This window comes from Saccostrea echinata, unplaced genomic scaffold (genome assembly GCF_033153115.1).
Source record: "Saccostrea echinata isolate AGI-Se365-2 ecotype Australia unplaced genomic scaffold, CSIRO_AGI_Sech_v1 ptg000002l, whole genome shotgun sequence".
Taxonomy (NCBI): domain Eukaryota; kingdom Metazoa; phylum Mollusca; class Bivalvia; order Ostreida; family Ostreidae; genus Saccostrea; species Saccostrea echinata.
This window is the reverse complement of record NW_026889751.1, coordinates 6245022-6266833: the sequence shown is the minus strand read 5'-3', so window position 1 is coordinate 6266833 and position 21812 is coordinate 6245022. Positions and strand designations below refer to the sequence as shown.

General features: G+C 32.6%; 1 protein-coding gene across 1 annotated transcript in view; it reads right to left on the bottom strand.

Moving 5' to 3' along the window:
- The window catches only part of LOC133206062 (regulator of telomere elongation helicase 1-like), a 38221-nt gene extending 16409 nt beyond the window's left edge, over positions 1-21812 (bottom strand). The window contains exons 1-13 of the mRNA XM_061341987.1: positions 21776-21812; positions 15739-15907; positions 14183-14411; positions 13672-13756; positions 9133-9214; positions 8983-9043; positions 8701-8785; positions 8488-8572; positions 7662-7727; positions 7391-7547; positions 5496-5534; positions 2921-2999; positions 1968-2068 (exon numbers count right to left, since the gene is read on the bottom strand). Coding sequence (XP_061197971.1) covers positions 1968-2068; positions 2921-2999; positions 5496-5534; positions 7391-7547; positions 7662-7727; positions 8488-8572; positions 8701-8785; positions 8983-9043; positions 9133-9214; positions 13672-13756; positions 14183-14411; positions 15739-15840 — 1171 coding nt within the window. The 5' untranslated portion in view covers positions 15841-15907; positions 21776-21812. The remainder of the gene's footprint in view (positions 1-1967; positions 2069-2920; positions 3000-5495; positions 5535-7390; positions 7548-7661; positions 7728-8487; positions 8573-8700; positions 8786-8982; positions 9044-9132; positions 9215-13671; positions 13757-14182; positions 14412-15738; positions 15908-21775) is intronic.

The following is a 21812-nucleotide window of genomic DNA, read 5'->3' as shown; positions in this document are numbered from 1 at the left end:
GTTTTGTTTTTTCTAAAGCCCTGGTTTCGTAAATGATATATTACAAGTAATTGCTGATATTTCAGTATGATATTTCTATTTATCTTATGTTTCAGTTGTTACTTACATAAAATGTTTTTACATTTATTATTTGTCTTTCATAAGTCAGGTCATGTGTTGACATTCCACATTTTACTTTTTAAACAGGAAGTGTCATCCATGTTGGCAGTCTTTCCATTGTCTTTTGACAGCTGTGGTTAAGTTAGCCATAGGATCTTTGATATTTACTGGCTTTTATTTTGGGGCCTATAGCTAAGGATATTTAAAGCCATGTTTGTGTAGTTTTCTTCACTTGGGTTGGGGAACACAGCCTCATGGTTAGTTCCTCTTTACAGTGCTGGAAAGCCTCATGGTTTAACAGAACTATTTACTTAGTACCTTTTTTTACAGTGCTAACATCTCATGATTTAACAGCACTCAAGGTCTTAGCTAGCTTTAGTTGCACGTTTTTCAAATTAGGTTTTGATAACCTGGGATGTAGGTTTTATAGAGTTAATTTAAGTTTCCCCTATTCCAAGTCCAGCATGATCTAGGGATTTGTAGATAAGAGGTATAATTTCTAGAACCACTATATTGCAGTTTTAGTTGAAAATACATTAAATTTTACTTTGATTCTTGCTGACTGCATAACTATTAAAATTAACCTAATTTTCTTGCTATTTCATGCATTATGATGTCATAATATCCCCAAATCCTGAACAATTTTTCAAAAAGGCCCAAAATTTAAGATGTTTTTCAACATTTTGCATAGACCCCAACCTCTGATCTAAAACGTTGAATTATATAATGAAAGTACTGTTTCAGAAGATTATAATCCTTGTTTTATTTTTTGGATCACAGGGTGGGCTCATATTTTAATCCTTTGCTGAAGGTGCTCAAATACACCCATTTTCATCAAAATTCAAGAACATTACAATTTCACAAAGCCACTTTTTCAATACCTGGGTTCCGAAAGGAAACTTTTTTAAAGGAAATGAAAGCATGAAGTCTCTACTTTATATTGATGCTCAGAATGGGACATTGGGACTTGGTCAGTTAATTTGTATATTGACAGGGCCATTTTATGGAGTTAGTGAACCTAGCTCTTTCCAATTTATTTATTGAGATTATTGTTTTTCACTTGCCAAATTCAATTATATTTTTGATAAAACTTTATTTATACCTGTGCAATTTTCAAAGGCTTTATTCTCTGTTAAATTTTGATTTTGATTTATTATTTGTTATCATTTACAAAGGTTAATTCTCAGTTTATTAAATTCATAACCATTACAATAGTGTTTTCATTTAGCATTGATCATAGTTCAGAAATCCCCTTACCTGGGTTGATCATTGATAACTGGAGGTATAGTACAACTTTAAGCCAAGTTGGCTGGTAACTTTGACAATTTATTTATTAAAGAGTTCTACTTCCAGTTACACAACTATGGTTTACAAATTATACAAGGAAAAACATGCTCCAAAATCTTCAATATACGAGTAGGAACTGCAGAAAACTGTTAGAATGCACGGTGTGCCTATAGTTAAATCAGAATGTACATGCTTTAACCTGGCAAGTCATCCATTAAATATCAAAGACGTCCAGTTTCTAAAACATTTAGCTGCATGCATCCAAAAAATGTATCAACCATGCCAGTTTGGATTTGATATGATTATAGTTATTTGGAAATGGAACTGCTTTCAAAAGCTTTAAACTGGGCACTTTTTCAGAAAACACTACATGTAGGTCAGATTATTCATCCTTTACCTAAATATTTGACCTGCTACAATAATTTTATTTGGGATGAAGTCAATCGCCCCTGGATTCTAGTTTAGGCAATCCTCCATGCTGTTGAGGAGAGTTAAAACAATTCTTGGGCAGCATCTATATATTGTAATACAATGTATGAGAGGAAGATTTACAAGAATTAATGCATTTATGAATTACTTACAATCACCAGTTACATAAGAGATGATTTTATCCAAGAGATCCAGCAGAAAGTTTTTGGTTTCAAATGCAATGTTCACTTTGGATAAAAGCTCAAATATAAATCTGAAAACAGAATTTAACATTTGATTAATTCCATTTAAGGGAGCCGACTGCGGTTTTATTGTGTGAAAACTACTATAGAGAAACTCTTTAATTTTATACCATATATACCTTACATTGACTTCAGTATATATGCCAAGTTTAGTGAACATCTACCGTCTGGTTATTTTTTAGGGACCATCTCAAAATACAGGTACATTTACTATAGGGTTATATAGGAAAATACCATTTTTTCGCACTTCGGAGCAAATTATACAAATGCTACTAAAGACTTTTTGCTCAAATTATATTATTTGATGGGTAATACTATATTGTACATTTTTTGCAAGAAACACAAAATTCTACCGTCTGGTTTCCAGAGGGGGCATCTCAAAATGTCAAAAATCATGATATTTTCCTGTTTTTAAGGAGTACAACAAAACATGACAGATACCACAGATTTACATAAAAAAATAATAAAAATGATTGTGAGATTCTCAATTTCCTGTGTTTAAAATTTCAAGAGCATCTATTTTATACTTTTTATCTTATGACATAATTAATGACCCCGCTTAAAGAACTTCGGTTATTCATAATGTCAGAAACACGTTGTTACGACGTCTATCTACCCATCATTTGAAAAATCGTTTAAAAAATCAGTTATTTAAAAACGTAATTAGATTTTTTAACCTTAGTTTTCCTAAATTTGTTAATTTTTGTAAATTATGTAAAAATAGTTCCTTTAAAAGAGTAAATACACTTTATTTTACTATGCTGCGCAAAGTATTGCGCAATGAAAACCCCAGTCGACCCCCTTAAATCACAGACAATTATTTTAAACTTTTGATTCCATTATACAAATAATACTTAACTTACGTTCCAGGTTTTGTTACGCCCTTTTCTTTGTTAGGAATTTCTATCTTGTCTATTTCTTCTTCTAGTTCTTTGAAAGTTGCTACAGAGATAAATATAACATTGATATTGATATCTAAATCCAAAACATAAATTGATTATAGATACATTTCTCTTCATCAAATAGGAAGTTCATTGAAAGTTTCCAGATGCCAACTTGAGGCATTATTATGCTATAAAAACCATGTAAATTTCATTCTTTAATAAAAATTAGAAAACTGACCAGTCAGCAAGGGCGCCCCACAGAGATACAGAAATCTAATAGTGCAGCTGAAGGGATAAGAATACTTAAGGAAAAAATTTAAAAGGAAACTTAAAAACATACATGAAGAATTTGAAACAGCAAATGTATTTATGTAATTTCAAGATACATGTATTTTCTAAATGACAGATGAGATTATCCAACTACCTGTAAGAAATTAATACCGGTAGTACCCTTGTATTTACAAAAGGCAGTAAAAACCATCATATCTTATAATAATTCAATTAAATGTATATTTAAAGCAGAATGAAGCATGCATTTATTCAAATGAAATTAAAATTGTAACTAGTGGGTATTGTTTTTTTTTACAAAAAAACAAAAAAAAACCCATGTGTATCCCCTTCTTTACCAACATTAACAAGTGCAATAATACGATCAGGGTAAATAATAATGCGGTGCATCTCAGCTCAAATTCCTCGATCTGTGTACAAAATTTCAAGTTTTCATGTCAAAAGGATCTTAAGTTATGGTCTGGTCGTGTTTTTCTTAATTTGACCTTGAATGAATAAAGCGGTCAATGTCCAATACTATGATGCAGTGCATTTAGTCTTAATGTTGTCTTTCCTTGTTCCAAGTTTGAAATTCTTTTCTTACGTCAAAAAGTTCTCAAGGTATGACCTGGACTATATTTTCATGTAAAAGATTGACCTTGACTTTGTTAAGGTAAAGGTGAAAAAAAAAATGTTGGCATTCACCTTTCCTCTATACCACCACTCCATCTCTTCAATGTCAAAGGGTTCTCAAGTTACAGTCTAGTCATGTTTTCTCAGTTTGATCTTGATGAAGAAAGGGGTCAAGGTAAACATTTTGGTGAAGTGCTCCTTGTATTGATGTCTTCTTACTATGTTCCAAGTTTTAAAATCCTAATATCAAAGGGTTCTTAGATTATGGCTTGGACTTTATTTTGAAGTAAAAGATTGACCTTGACCTTATAATAATTGAATCAAGGTAAAAAATTTTGATGGCATGCACCCCTCCTCCATGCCACCTCTGCATGTTCCAAGTTTGAAGTCTTCATGTCAAAGGGTTCTCAAATTATGGTCAAATCAAGTTTTTTCTCTATTTGACTTTGAAGAAAGAAGGGGGTCAAGGTCAAAATTTTGATACAGTGCATTTTGTATCAATGTCTTCTTTCTATGTTAAAAGTTTGAAGTCCTAACATCAAAGGGATCTCAAGTTATGGCCTGAACTCTATTTTGGTGCAACAGTGACCATGACCTTATAAATAGTTCAAGGTAAAAAATTTTGGTAAGAAAATCGACAAAAACAATCAATAAAATGTGTATTTTAACAATAATAAAGTACGGACACCATAAAAAAACCTCCACCCTACCTTGGATGCAAACATCAATCAGGATTGACCTTAACTTCAAAACAAACATCACTTGCAGACAGTGGTGTGAATTTCAATGTGACAAATAAAGATTAGCCTTTGGATTTTCTACAGCAGACAAGTTAATTAATCACAGGGAACTCATTGCAGATTTCATAGTTTACTAGAGGAACATTTTCAGCAGTTATCTCTCTTTGCCCATTCATTTTATATAACAGCCCTACCCTACCCCCTGGGGGCCATGATCTGCACAATTTAGAAACTCCACTACCCCATGAAGCTTCCACATATGTTCCAGTTTTTTGGCCCAGTGGTTCTTGAAAAGAAGATTTTTAAAGATTTTTCCTATATATTTCAATGTAAAACTTTGATTCCCTATTGTGGCCCTATCCTACCCTGGGGGCCATGATTTGAATAATTTAGAATCTCCACTATGCCAGTATGCTTTCATGTAAGTTTCAGCTTTTCTGGCCCAGTGGTTCTTTAGATTTTTTAATAACCCCACCCATTTTTTGTCTTTTCTTGATTATCTCCCTTGTAAGGGGACTTGGCCCTTCATTTTAACAATTTACACTTCCCTTCACATAAGGATGTTTTGTACCAACTTTGTTTAATTGGCCTAGTAGTTCTTGAGAAGAAGTTGAAAATGTAAAAAGTTTACGGTTGGACGGACAGATGGACAACAGACAACAGGTGATCAGAAAAGCTCACTTTAGCTTTCAGCTCAGGTGAGCTAAAAAAAAAACCCAGAAATTTTGTGGACAGAAGAATGACAGACAGATAGATAGATAGACAGTGATTACTATAGGGCACTTGCAAATCCTTGCTGGTCCCTAATTATAATTTACATTTACTGTTGAAACTTAATTCAGTGAATATTTGGCTTGACCATCAGTTGCAACACATTAAATTTAATACTATTAGATATACATTAATATGGCTACCTTTGAGTCGTAAAACATCTTCCAAAGTAAATTCTGGTTCTGTAATGACAATTATTTATTTTCACATATGAAGCATAATACTAACAAAGATAATTAAAACACGACTCTGAACATAAAAGTTTGAGTCTTGATCTGAACCTTCCTCAAATAGTTGTCAAGGTCTGATACCACAATGATATTTATAATGGGGCAAGACTGACATTGTATCACATCCCAAATACATACAAACATATACGTAATGAAAATGTACATAAATTAATGCTTAAAATTTAGTGCAATATTCCTTATCAATTTCTAGGACACTATATAAGGCAAAAGAAGGGTTTGAATACATTTTGCTTTGTGTTGATGCTGGTACAAGGTGGATTCATTAACATAATATAGGCCTTTCAACTAATTTTTCAAGTTGCACATATGGTAAAAAACATTTGATAGATAGATTTGTAGGTATGTGAAAATCTCAAAAAAAAGATTATAACTTATACATACCTTTAATTAGATCATTAAAAAATTAATTATCACTATTTGATTTGTACGAAATTTAGGGCTGTCACGAGTACCCGAAATAACCGAGAACCGCAGTCCAAGTTGTTCGGTTCAGTTCCGGTTCCATTTTTCCGGATTTCGGTTCGGGTCTGGTTTATATATTAGTCTGTTCAATACAAAAAATGGCGTCAAAATCAAAGGAATGATGACGATAACAGTGATTAATAAACATCACAACTGAAATTTACTTCATTCCATGACAAATCACTTGTCACGGAAGTGTTAGATAATTATCAAAACGAGCAGGAATGGTCAGGTTGTGACTAATAGTAGGCCAAGTCACCGATGTCTAGACATTCGCATGGTTAAGACTTGTTTTCAATGTAAATTTAATGTAACAAATAATGATTTTTCAAGTTAAATTCATGAAATTAAGGTTTAAAATAGATGTAAATACCCGAAAAACCCGAAACCAAACCGAAAATTTACAGACCCGACCCGACAAAATTTGGAACCGTGACAGCCCTAACGATGTTGTGTTTTAAGGACAGGTAACTCAAATGTAAAACACGACCAACAAAGTGCCGATTTTTGAGTTATCATTTATAGGAATGACATATAGGCTGCTTCAGTTGGTATTGTTCTGTACACAAAAGGGTTCCTTATATTCTTTGGCACACAAAAGGGTTGACCAAAACAAGGAGAATGTCTTCACTCAATACCTGAAATAACGGGATCTATGAATGGGGAACGGACTATATTCAAGATTTTTAACTCTTTCCGACAGTTGCTATGAAGAAGAAAATATAATGCCATGTTTTTTATGTGTGCTTTTTTATGTTTTGCTTCATCTATAAAGACATATAATTCTACAATTAATACAACAATTAATTATCTTATTCTTTTCACTAAGCACAAAGAAGAAAGATCAAGTATATAAATTTAATCAGGTCAAAATTAAGAAGGGGGATGGATTTCACTTTATATTTTTATTTAAAAATTCACTTATATATTACTGTACAGTGTCGGTAATTACATGATAATTGAGTTGAACATTTGTGCTAAATTTTAAAACCACTGGATTCCACTGACAGTGAAGGAACACTTGGGAAATGCTAAAACTTGACATGCTTAAAAACAATTAGTTTCCTCGGACCCGCTGTAAACAAGTTCCGGTAATGGGTTATCGTTCTTTTCATCGAATCCTAGCGGCAGTTGAAAGGCCTACATAATAAAATATTAGTCCATTTGGAACCAAACTTCTATATATGCAATTGCATCAATCAAATATTAGTGTGTACTTAATAAGCAGACAAAAAGCAGCATGAAAGGTACTAAAATATGAATACATTCTAAATTAAGAACATTTGCAGTATATATTGTTGTACATTACTTATATGACTTGTCACCTGGAATAGCACTGGAATCTGTCATTTCTACCAGAGAAGTTTCTTCATTTTTGGCCAGTTCAAACAATTTATCAGCTAGACGACTCAGTTCCTCAAGTACTGTCGCCAAATCTGCAGACGTCAAATCAAACGAGGAGCTGTCCTCGCAAATCTTCTCCTGAAAAAATACAACAGGATGTTCATAATAACTCTTCATTTATCTCAGCTTCATTAGGGACATTAAACTGCTTAAACTATCCAAAAATATTTTTTTTGTTATTGAAGTCCTCACCAAATTATGGGCTTCATCAAAGATGACAATGCTTCCTTGCACTTCAACACCATGAGCTTTTCTTGACTGAAAAAATCCAAACAGGTATTTTATATAAATAGTTATCTGCTTACTGGAGAATTCATTATAAAAAGAAATGATTAAGACACAGTTTAAAAATTTTTTTTTTTTTTTTAAATTACAGTACAAAGTAATTAACTAGAGGTACTATGAGCACTGAGCTCACAAAATAATAAGCCCTGCTCCCACACGAGTATAATGGTTAAGTCCATTTCTTGCTATGGGAAACCCCAAATATTGTCTAATGGAAATGTAAAATAGGAGGTGCACAATGGCACTATACAATAAAAATTCTGTGAAAGCCTTGTAAATTTTATTCAGTGGTATAGGAGGAGTATCAGATAAGAGTAGGTACCCCCAATATTATAGAGAGAATGGCAGAGCCGAGGTTTTGCTATGGCAAACCCAAAATATGCGTCTCATGGAAAGGAAAATTAAGAAATGCACAAAAAGCACTATGTTATAAATATTCTGTGAAAGTTTCATTAAATTTTATCTAGTGGTATAGGAGGAGTTGGGATTAAGAGATGGGTACCACCAAGAGTAACAGACATGCGGATGGAAGGACTTTTAGACAGAAACCCCTATCACTATATACCTCCTGCTTTTCAAGTGGGGGGTATAATAATAAATCTTGGCAAAAATAAATGATTATGATAATTTGCAGCACAACATTCATGCTGCTTGAAATTAAACAACAATACATCACGAATCATCTTCAAATGTGTGATACATGCTTTAAGGAAAGTTTCATACTTTACATTACCTTGGCATCAAGTAAGTAGTTGTATGGCATAAATATTATATCTGCATCATTTTTCAGTTCTTTTGCAATGTAGTATGGACAAACCCTAAAATGAAGTCAGAGGCCTAGATCTAGAATACATGAACTTCAAAATCACTTTCCTTTTCAATGATCATCATCACATTTCATAGAAATGAATGTATTCATAGAACATGTAGAAATGAATTTACATACCTTTGTTTTTCTCCAAATCGCACCATGTCTTCAATGTCCACCACATCTCCTACTAACTGCCGAGGGTCACTGTTACGTTTGATCTCTGAAACAACCAATAAAAAATCATCCATATTATTTGATAATTAAAGTTTTCATGAAAACATCACGTTTTCTTTTCAGCAGAAAAAATACAACCAAAATGTCAGACTCAGTATATTTATTCACATAATTTATATTCCTCGTTGAAATTAACTTTAATAATTTGTTTGTCAGATAAATATTTTTAACCCATTCATGTACCTTCAAAGTGATTGAAGTAAAAACATGTTCTTCCTGCTACTTTAGCTCTGCACATATGAACCTGAAAATCAGCAAAATAAAGTGTAAACTTTGAAAAACTCCATCTATCTCCTGTACTGAATCATCACATACATCAGAACTGTATTGTACCTTTGCAGCATTACTCATTTCCTTCCGGACATGTTCATGGATACACAGTTGTTCTCTTGAACCAATGACACTGACTTTGACCCTAAAAAAGAGTTTATACTCCTTTTAATAGAAAATCAGTTACATTGTCATTGATACTGAAAAGAGTCACATCTTTGCCTAATCAGTTATTCAGATCAGGGGCTGACAAATCCCATTGCCCGATGCCCAGGGCTAATGAATTTTAAGGGTGGGCAATTGGAATTTTATCAACCACTTGCCCGTGGGCAAGTGACTTGAAAAAAAAAAATCCATATGCAAGTCATAGATCTAAAGCTTTGTACAGGGGTTTGCATGATTTACTCAGTAGTTGTATTCCATTTTTTTTAAAATATATATAAATATGATAATTAATAGTTCATGGTGGAACAAGCCATTATTCAGGTAGGGCAAGTGAATTTTGACCATGCACTTGCCCTTGGACAAGTGCCTAAAAAATCTATTTGTCAGCCCCTGCAGATTTTGACCTTTAAAAACAGTTACCTGTAGTTAACCAATTTTACTGACCTTGACCATGAAAAGAGACTTGACACTTTTTTAAAATGAAACTATTTTGGTAATTCAAAAGAGAATCACATCTTAATTAAGCATTGCCAGATTACACAAATTTGGATCTGGAAAGATTGACAACATTATTTTGCATGAAACTTATTGTTCTTTAACTATCCAAAGAGATAGTAAAGTTGTTCATCTTAAACTATTTGTAAGTGCTATAAAAAAAATTGCTGGCTTTGAAAAGACAGGCACTAACAGCATCTGGCAAGTTTTAATTCCAAAATGGTCTTTTTCAGTAAAATTTTGGATTTATAGTTTTTGAAGAAGTCCTACTACTGTATATATATCACTTAATTTAGTTTCAATGACCCTTAGTCAATTCATTGGAGAAATTTCACAGATTTTACTTATATTTATCTTAACCTCTATACACCAATGAAAAGTCTTTCTGAGCTACTTAAGGACATACGCAACATACCTTACCTACCGATAATTTTTCAAGATATTCTAAATTTAAGATTACAGTGCTATCAGATGTTCGTAGACAAAAATCAGCATGCATTACCACGGGTTTTGAAAAGATATTAATTGATGAAAATTCTTGTATAATTAAAAGAAAAATATACAAAAATTACTAAACATATATTCTAAATGTTTTGTTCATCCAAACTTGTTTTAGAAGAAGTGTACAACAGCATATATAGACATTAAAATGTAGCACACTGTTTCTTTAAGTATCAGAACTCTTCAACTCCAGGGAAAAAGACAATAAGGTTCAAACTATGTTGCGTATGTCCTTAAGGAAGCTCTAGACACTAACTGTAAAAATGTTTTTTTGGACTTTAAGAAATCCTTTCCTTCAAATTCAACACATCTGTGTTTCTTGACACATGCAAGTACGTAACATCATTCCAGGAAATCGGTATACAGTAAAACAAGCTTACATGGAAAAGCCAAGGACAAACAATTTTGATTCGTTATAAAAACAATTCATTATAAATGCAATTTGTTGATGAATAAGATCGTAATAAGCTTTAGAATTACAGGGAATGAAAATCCCTTCGCATGTATTTATTATAAGCATGTTTGCAATAACCATCTTTTCCTGTAGTTTACATAATAAATACCATGTTTAATCCCTCTGTCTGTGATGCAGTATGTTTGGTTCAATTATGCAGTTCCCATAAATATTTAAATTTCCCTAGAATTCTTTTAAATATTAAACTGGCATTTTTGAAAACTTTTTAGTAATATTACTCATCTAAGGCTGCATCAGCTACTTGGTACAATATCTGACGAATAACCCAAAAAGGAAAATCAATGATTCATAGTCTTGTTTTCTCTTGTACAACTATTCATCTTATCCATAAGCTTTAAGCATGCCAGATCTACACAATTACCACAAATCTCTACAGAAGCATGAAAGAAAATAGCTACTGGAAAAATCAATGAAATGAAAGACTCTACTGACAAAAGTTATGTTTTACCGAATTCCTTAAAGAGCAAAAGACAAAAATCACTAATGTGGGTTGAAAGAGATGGAACCCTGAAACTGCCAGCATTGCCAATAGTAATTGAATTGATATCTAAATTAGGATATAAAGAAAAGTTTCATTGTCCTTGAAAATGATTGTAGAAATGGTATATGAATGCAAGCAATTAAAATGAACTTATATAGACAAGTATACATTTTTTTCAAGAAAAAGACTGTAGGAGTGGTATATGCATGCAGACAATGTAAATGATCCTATTGATTCTGCCTAATAGGCAATAAAACGTTATGATACTTCTATGCACAAGATGACCCTAAATAACCCAAGCAGACATACACTCTGGGAATAGAAGTTGCATTATCAATATAGCCCCGGGTTCAGACTACTTGGGAATTACTAGGATGCAGAACATTAATTTGCTGTGGTAAATGTTTCGAATGCTGTCACAATAAGCCATTAAATTGATTTGTTTTCCTTATCCAATGCACATCCTCAACTACAGGGCAATTTTTTTTCAATTACAAGTTCAAAACCCTGGATATTAATTATGGGCATCAAGCATTTAAAGTTGGTCAACTTGTAATTGTAAAAAAAAAAAAAAAACACTTCTTGTTCTTCTTGAAAAATAATTCTCCAAAGATAATTTCCACCTTTTGTAAAATTATATTTTCAGTTTCTTTTAAAAGATATTACATGTATTAAATATATTAAATTTTAAATGTAGTTTTTGTTGGGTTACATAAAAAATAAAGATAATGAAGAGCTTGTGTATGTGCAGTGGATTTGTAAACAATTAAATCGCACAATGAAAGTCAAACAAACGTGGTGGTTAAAAATCTCTTTGACTAACTGACTCTTGGTGTAAAAGAAACCCAAACTGGAAAAAAGACAGAAAGTAGTGAACATGTATCTATAGAGGTGGGCACATGGGGGATACTGTATACAGGGTTATTTTGCCTTGTTTATTTTGCACTGGCAAAGCTCTTTCACACTTGCAAACAAATTTGTCCGGTTTTAAATTTGTCCAATACAGTTTTTGTTAAAGAGATAATAATGTTACCTTGAATTTGCCCCATTTTAAATTAACTCACTTATTACAACAGCGAAAATAAAACGGGCGAAATTTTCCCTGTATACAGTACCTGCAGGAATCGCTTGGGCTATGTAAAAAATAAATACAGGGAATGTTCTCCATAGTGAAAATACCACATTAAGGACCCTCTATACACCAGTGCAAAATGTTTCTGGACACTGAGTGAGAAAATTATATTGTATAAATATGTAAATATTGAGCTTATATATGTAATTTTCAATATATGGTATGTGGCATTTACCCCCAGGAAAAATGTTCAAAGACAACAAAGTATCAATGAACAGAAATCACTGTTGTTTACTTCAGAGGAGAAAATAAAATGTGCAATTAATTTATTTTGACCTTTTAAAATGTTTAGAATGCTTCAATTGATTACAAATTGAGTAAAACACATCACAATTTATTTAAATTTAGATCTAAGGGCAGATCACTTTAAATGCAGAAAAACACGACAGAATCGGAACTCTTTAGTATGCAGTGAAGAGAGGGTTCTTAATTTTTTACCCATTCCTGCATTAAAACTTATCACAAATGATTCATAGCCACAGGATTTAAAGATAAAATGAGATACTGTAAATCTGGAAATTTTCATGTCAATTTATTTTTTGCTAATTTGGGTCAAAATGTAATATATATTAATTTTTATGTTTCTAAATTTTGTGAATTCACATCATTGCTGATTAAAAATAAGGAAAACTTAACTAAAACCTCAAGGATCTTTTTTTAAATCATGCATTTATATACAAGTGTATATACGCTAAAAATTTTTTCTATTATTTGTATGTGAAAACAGGTCCAGTGTTTTTACTTAGTCATCCACACTTCTTTGTTTACATGTATTCAGACAAACTCTGATTTTTTTAATCAGTGCGCGTGCGATGGGAAATTTTGTGTTGCTTTGCACACATGGTTCAGGTAGACAAGATTAGACAATAGCTTCCAAAGGCAATTTTGGGCTGCAGAGAATCAATAATTAGTAAACTGGAGGAGTGCTTTGTCAACTGTTTGACAATTAAAGTCTCACTCATTACTGTTATCATCTCCAAAATAGTGTCAGGTTGCAAAGATACATATACAGAAAGCAGGCTTAAATCATGTAAACAAACCTTCAGATATAAATTATTGACTAAGAATAAGTTTAAAATAGTCCAGTTCATTTGAGTTGAAAAATATGTTATTTTAGACCAAAATCTGTATTAATCTGTTTCTGTTTCCTTTTACTACTAACTATTTATTTGTTTAAATAGCAGCGATGCTGGTAAATTTTTATATGTTAACTTTATTTTTAAGAAAGATATTTTTGCAAATTGACTACATGCATGAAATTGCTAAGAATAAATTTACATTAAAATTTTCTAGATTTACAATACACATGTACATTAAAAGGACATTTTTTTTAAGTAAAACATTTTTCCTTACATGTTATAGGCAGATCTTTTCAGCTCCTGAACCGCTTGTGTTAGCTGAGAGTGGGTCCGAGAGGCGTATATTATCTTGGGCACAGCTATTGAAAACAATACCTGATTAGTCTACATGGACAAACATAAAATACTTATGTAAATTTGGAGTACATATAAATTACAAGCATCATTTATCACCTAGCAAAATTAATCTTTCCTTTTGATCAAAATCAATAACATTTAAATAAATGTACTAGGCGCCTATCACATTGACTGATGTCATTTGAAAAACACTGTGGCATGCTCTCATTTGTTTACTTCATATCAATTTGTTCAACATTGTTAAATTTGTCTATTTTACATTGTCAGTGACTCATCTTTTTTTCATTACATGACTCATCCTGCTGATCAACTGGAAACAACATCGATATGATGATAAAAATCTACTCCACAAATTAAAATCTTCAAAGACTTTCACTGCATCTCAATATCCAGCTCCATAGATGTATATGTATTATAGGAAATCTTACCAAATTCACTCCCTCCCCAAGTCATGCCCGTGCTGGACTCTAAACTCTTCTTCAGAGCCTCAATCTGGTTGTTCTGCAGACTGCCATTGTCCCCCATTAGGGAGGATATGTTGGCCTGACGATTGAGTTCCACCTGAGCTTTCTTGTCCTGGAGCCACGCCAGGGATGAACACAGAAGACACAGGGTTTTGCCAGTACCTGTGGGACTTTCCAAGATTCCATTGACATTCTAATAAGACACGTTTGTATGATTTATGTATTATATAGAATTTTAATGATGAGCAAATTGTGTATTCTTAAAATCTTAAGTCAAGAGTAAAAGGTTAACAATTATTCTTGTAGTAACATTGAAAGATGATGTAACAGAGTTATAAATCTTTAAAAAGTGTAACATCAAATAAGGACCAATTACTAAGTCAAGTGTTGATTAACAAGTCTATGCTCCCAACAAATAATCCTTTGCTCCAAACAAATTATTCTAGTGACCTTTTTCAAAGATGATGTAGTGAAGTTGGCAATTATCATTGTACGATAAGTATTATAAATGAACTAATTATTAACAGTTTTAAGTTCTTCACAAGACCAGTGAACCATTTATTATTCTGATTCTATATCACAACTCAAGGTAAAAAAATGATGATGGAGCAGGCAGAACTGTTGAACTATACAGAAAAAAACCAACAATAAAATGATTTAACAGTAAAATGTGTTTATATTGGACTAATAGGACATATTGTTACATTTTCAACAGTGAAATACTGTGATTTATTTATTGAATAAAAGTGATATTCTCTCACAGTGTGAAAGGATACCAAAATGATATTCTCTCACAGTGTGAAAGGATATCAAAGTAAGTAAAAAAAAATTTCTGGCATGTCATAAGATAGAGATATATAGTAACTAAACATCTTGATAGAGCTAAAACTGCAAATTTCTTCCCAAATATGTTGCTAAAATCCATGCTATGTAACGTATACGTTTTCAATCTCACAACTGCTAAGCTATGACGTCTCAACCACTCAACTATGACGTCACAGCCTATGACACTGGGTTAAGAAAAGACAGACGCAAAGGGAAAATCAAAGAAAATGTAATAAACAGAAAATTCAATGTTTTGTAGATGAATATGGAATTTATTTCACTCGTGAGACAGGATTTTTTGATATTTTCATTCATGCTTCTCACTCGTGAAAATATCAAAAAATCCTGTCCCACTCATGAAATAAATTCCATATTCATCTACAAAACATTGAATATCCTCTATTTACAATGCCTGTGTATTTTATTTGTAACTGTTCATGTCAGAATAATCAAAATTTATAGCTCCAAATCTGGCCATTATGTTACCATAAAGATTGGCATAAAAATTCCCAAGGGAAACGGCAGGTTACAATCAATATATGCACTAAATCTTAAAGAAAATGAATTTATGTACAAAACTCTGCACCTATTGTTTACTTCAATATTCCTCATAGCTAAGATTCACTTAAAAATCTCAAGAATACAGTGTCCATTTCCTTATGAATCATGGTATATTGTAGTAATCCTGTACTTACCTTCTGAAGGCATTCAATCACTTTTTCCATGTATGTCACCTGGCAAGGATATGGCTCAAATGGAAAGTTGACATGAACACCTTTAACATCAATTAAAGGCATTTTAAAGTTTGGTTGCCAACAGTCAACAATTAGCTCTTGTTCCAGACCCTACATATTGTATCCTCGCCTTCAAAAGAAAAAAAATAAACTGTTTTACAAGTCAGACAATTACAGCGATAAAGAAGGGCAAAGATTCAGAAGCAGACTGGTTCATAAAAATCACATACTAGTGCACAGAAGTGGGAAAGCTAGGGGATGTTACATCTTTTGTGCTAGTTTCAACCGGTCTCTTGAACAACAGCAATATTTGGAAGAAGACTGAACCATAACAATTGATATTCCTATTTTAAATATTTTAGTTTTTTGTGTCATCTGCAGAGCAGAGCAACACTTAGGGATCACTAACCAAGAGTCTGTCTGTCCGTCCGTCTGTCACACCCTATATCTTGAGAACTGTAAAAGGTATGGATTTGAAATTTTGCACATATATTGCTAGGAACTTTGAATTTTGTAAAATACGAGGGGCATTTGAAAAGTTCTAAGAACTGCATGCTAAAATATTAACCATTTCACAGAAGTTAATAAGTTTGATACCAATGAAAAGAGCTGAAAAATTTGCACTTATATGAACGTCATTTTCTTATATTTATGACGTAATTAACTCCAAAAATGACGTCAGAATCTCAAATGTTGAGCATACTGAAAAGTCGCATTTTTTGTTCACATGAGAACATCGAAAAAGTGCTGTCAAAGGCTTCTTTGAAAAGATATTGCAAAGAAAATTTGCATAGAAGTAGAGTAAGACTATGAGATTGGTACGGTAAATCAGCAATTCCACATTTTAATTTTCTGCTTAGTTAATAAGCACGGTAATGTTATCTTATGCGTTTATAACAGAATTTTATTTATATGATATAGCTGAATTTTCGGTCTATTATAAAGCTCTCCACTATATTAAATAAAACATATTCTATATAAAACTGAAGTGTAACAATGCAGTTTTCCACAAATGTATCTTGAGTGTCAGGACTCTTACCGTTTACGAATAAGACGTACAAATTAAAGTCTTCCCCGGGACAAGTTTCTGTGCGTATTTATTCATATTATTTCAACTTCGGCAATCCAAAACTCACTACATGTATTGCTTTTGACTTTCGACTCAAAAAAATAAATCTGAGTTTCATTGCCATGTATAATCTTATTTATTTTCCATGATTGAAAATTTTCGAACATATCGAGTTACGGTGGGGTTAAAACTACACCGGCGCCATTTTGGTTTTTACGAGAAAATATGGGACATCTTTAGCTTAACCTCTCTTGAGCTTTAATCGTTCCCACATAATTGGTTAAAATACCTGACGAATTAATGCCAGCAAATTCTGTAACACTTTCCACTATTCTACTGTGGTTTTAAACTTTGTGTTTTTCTCACAGCAGCGTCTTTTTTACCCAATATTTTGCGCGAGATTCGATAATAACATGCTATGTTTGACACACTCTTAAACCACCTCAGAATTATAAGAGTTCCTGAATATAACCTCCATATGATAGACTGTAGTCTATGTAAACATTCTACCAGTTGGTAGTTGTGTCCGTTAGCCTGCATCCGAGTAATGAACAAATGTTGACTTTAGAATTTTATTTCACAGAAATTATGTCTCTTGTTACTTCATTTCTATGGTCAGTATGCTAGACATTCGAGATTCTGACATCATTTTCAGAGTTATTACGTAATAAAATGATATCAAACTCAGTAATTTCCGTTTAACGGTTAATGTTTTATCAATCAGTACTCAGAACTTTTCAAATGCCCCTTGTACAATGCTTGCCGACCTTGTGACCTTTGAACTTGACCTTCATTCAAATTAGTTCATTGTGCTGTTATACAGTAAATTTTTCACATTAAAGAGGTAAGTCTATGCTATTTAGCATGTGCACTGTTTAACATAAAACATCATCAGGGATTATTCTAGGTTTTGGGGGAAACAACCCTTTTTGGAGAAACTGGGAAAATCAGCCGGAGATCTGGGGGCTCCAGACCCCAAGCGGGTGCAGGACAAGCCCTGCTGGGGGGTCCTCGTTTTAGAAATTGTTCATAAGTAGCATGCTCTTGCATATCAAATCAACTGAGAGATATACATCCCATATGCAGGCGATAAGGTATATTGCTGCATAAGTAAAGGAAGTTGATGATTGAAAAGTTAAAGTCATCACGTTTATCATAAAGCTTTGTTGTTAGATTATCATTAACATCTTTTTTTTAGTAAATATCCAAATATGAAACATATGTGTCAGACTCTGTGGTGTCTTTTATTTCAAGCTCACTGGGATATATCGTGTCAACATAGGAATGGATAATTGTAAGTTAAAGGGTTTTTATCATGTATCTAAATTTCTTAAAATTGAAACACTATTGTATTCTTGAAACATATAATTATTGTTTAATTCTAAAATAATGTTGAAAACGGCCGTAATTAGACGATAAAACGCCCGTAACATAGGATCTTCTAAATAAAAATCTCCACTAATTAGATAGGGGTCACGTGGTACTGAAACATCTTAGGTGTCAATGGTCAATAGAGCTCGTAAAGCTTATCGTCAGAAGAAATATATTGAATAGATTTTTACGCTAAATAACTAGAGTACAAAATATGACCGGTTGAAATTTTGACATTGACGATATTCTTTTAGTTATGGACGTCAATCTTTTATGTAATATGAACATCTAGCAGAGAGAAATAATCAGAAAATACGCCAACAACTGGAGAGGTCACAGAAGATGAAGTCGTTGACAACTCGGGACTTCGACTAAATAGAACGAATTACTAAAGTTTAACTTCGTAAACATTTATAAATATGGGAATTTTGAATTCTCCTTCATTATTATTATACTTAATTATATATAAATAAATCCTGTATATTTTCTATCTGTTCCAGCAGTGAATATCATGTACTAGAAATGACAGTTCTTCAGTGGCACCGTACGCCATTACGAAGTTCACAACATTCCTACTAGATTCTTTCAAAAAATGCATGTTTGTCATTTATTACTTTTTCAAAAGGTATCTTTTCTTAAAATATTTTATTGGACAGAAAACAAAATCGTGACTGATCGGGCATAAATGATAGTTCTGAATGGAGATAAACTGCATCGCATTTGCAGAATCTCGACCAAGTCCAGGAAATGTGGGAAAAAAATCTTCCCAAAACCTTTCTTGTGCACATTTGTGCATCCTAAAGCCCTAAATTATACCTTACCAGCTGTCAATTATCCAGTTATCTCTTAATTATTTTCTAACAAGTTTAATAGACACAACAAATGAGCCCTTTTTTATACACAATAAGTACTTCACTTGACCTGGATTGACACCTATGACGTCAGAGCAATGGCGCGTAACATCGGCAATCAAAATATGCATATTGAGAAATTCAAACTCTGAATCGCTGAAACATCAAAAATATTAATTTTCTAGCAAAGATTTTTAAATATGTTACGGTTCCCTATTTATTCCCACTATTATGGGAAACACTTTCTGTGGAAATACACAGTACAAGTTAAACAATTCTCCCTGTAAAATATTGGACTATAAAACGACAAATAATATGTTTAATTAATTGTATATTTATTGCATCATCAATTGTATAGTTACCAAGTTGGGACGAGGTCGGTAATTAGCATTACCCCGAAATTCCTCGACATCTTACATTCCCAAGTCACGCTTTAACTGTTTACGATTGCTTTTGTTTATGTTTACGAAGTTCATCAGCACAAGTCCCAAATGTACCAAACAGTAATTATCCGCGCCCTAGGGTGCGTGATTCCTTTCGTCGATCCGATCGGCATGGCAGCATATCAAAGCTTCTTTGCAATAACAAAGATGCCGGGTATTTTCACTTTGTCGTGACGTCACGACAGTCGAGCCCGATGCCTATATAAGCCAGTGCAGATCGATCGACTTGTCAGTTTGTAAGTTGACTTTTACAGCTCGCATCTCCAGAATATCTGGGAGTGAAAGTCAATGGATAACTCATATTGAAAAATAATTCATTTATGGGAGCTGATGAATTTTTTGGGATATTTTATTTTTACTTTTAATAATTATATTGAATTGTTCTGTGGGAGACAATCAGTGGGAGGTGAAATAACTCTCCCATAACTATCAATTGTATTGTTAAGGGACTCCCAGTATTTTTGGGAAATACTTTTGTAAATTTATTTATAATTCCCTAAAACTTAATTCTCCCATTTGAGAATATTTTATTCCCATTTCTAATTGGGAGAGAAATAATATTTCTACGGGAGCAAGAAATAGGGATAATCATTCAAAGAGATTGTGCAAATTAAATACAACAAGAAATAATAAATATTTATACATTTTAATCCTGACTTAGAGTTCTTTTGTCCAATATACAGACTTGGGAGACCCACAAGTTGCATAAGGGAGAAAACCCCTGAACGGCAACAAATATATGATTTTGATAGCATGTAAACTTTGTCATATCAAAATATTTTGAGACATGATAAAAACCCTCTAATATTAAGTCGTTGATATATCTAAGTGTCGAGTTGAGTGCCACAGCAAGAGTTTCTTTTTCTCATGTGTAAGATTTTGAATAAACTCTGCTTCATATAAATACAAAAATAGGTCTGCTAACAACAGGGCACAATTGGTACCCATGGAAATTACAACACAAAACCACATAGAAGAGAATATGGTAATTAACAGTTTGCCAGTGCATTTTTTTTTTCTGAAGTCATAAATTAAGTAATTCTGGGGAAGGGGTGCTCCATGTAATTCGGAATTAGATAGTCTAGGGCTGTTTATTGAGCAAAATATTTCCATACGATACGATACGATATTTTATAAAGCGATATGCGATATATTGGATTATTAATTAAGTCTTTCAAAAATGTCTTGTAAATGAAATTTAATGCATAAATTTGATAAAAACTGTGTGAGTCTAACATAACATGTTAAAATATAGTTGTCTATGTATTTTGTAATAGTTATTTAAGATGTGCTATCTCCTTAATGTTTATTTCATTATTGACCAGTTTTAACTCAAAACAGTTAAAAATGATCTTTGGTAACTGAAATTCCCAACTTTTTTACAGAATTATAAGGAAAACTGCCTGTCCGATACATATTGGAAGTTATTTTTTCGATACGATACATTCCTGAATATCGATACGTATTGAATATTCGATATATTGACACAGCCCTATTAGATACCTTGTGTTATTAATATGCTATGGGTTAAAAATTTTATTACAGAAACAACTTAGTGCATGTGCTTCTTATACCACTGCAAATAAAATATTCATCAAAAACCATTAATTCAGTGTTTGAAACTGCCCCAAGCCTGAGCGCACAAATTATGCCGCAGACAAAGAAATTTGCAAGTATCAACGCCCAGCTGGACATGTTAAAATTTGCCATAAATTAAAATTCATATATTCGATAAATATCTCTCAAATCAACTAATAGTATTGGTAGCTAAGTGTAACAAGGGGTAGAATTTGACAGCCTATAGATTTGGGATGGAAGTTATGGTGATCGTGCCCCAATAACATTATCGCTAAAAACAAATTTATAAAAGACTTTTTCTCGGGCTAGTAGAGTTTTGGCAGGATTGACAATTTTCACCAGCAGTCAGCCCTGCATGTCTAGCTATCTACCTCGAGTTTCAAACACTGATTAGTTAGGTATTTACATGTGTATAGAGTTATTATAAAAGGTAATTTAAGTTTTTCCTCTTGTGTATCGCAATATATATAGATTTGTTTCCCTAATTGTTGAAATAAAACTCATCTATTTCATAATTCTTTAGTTAATAATGTAATTATCTGAGGACATTCGAACGGGATAGCATGCACACACCTCTGACACAGACACACTTAACCCTGAAATGGAGAAATCAATTCGTTTTTAGTATTAAGTTCCACTGCTCAGATCAAATAATCACAAATATACACAACATATCATTTACATACTCAAGGAGACAAATCATCAAATGTTCCTATATTCCAG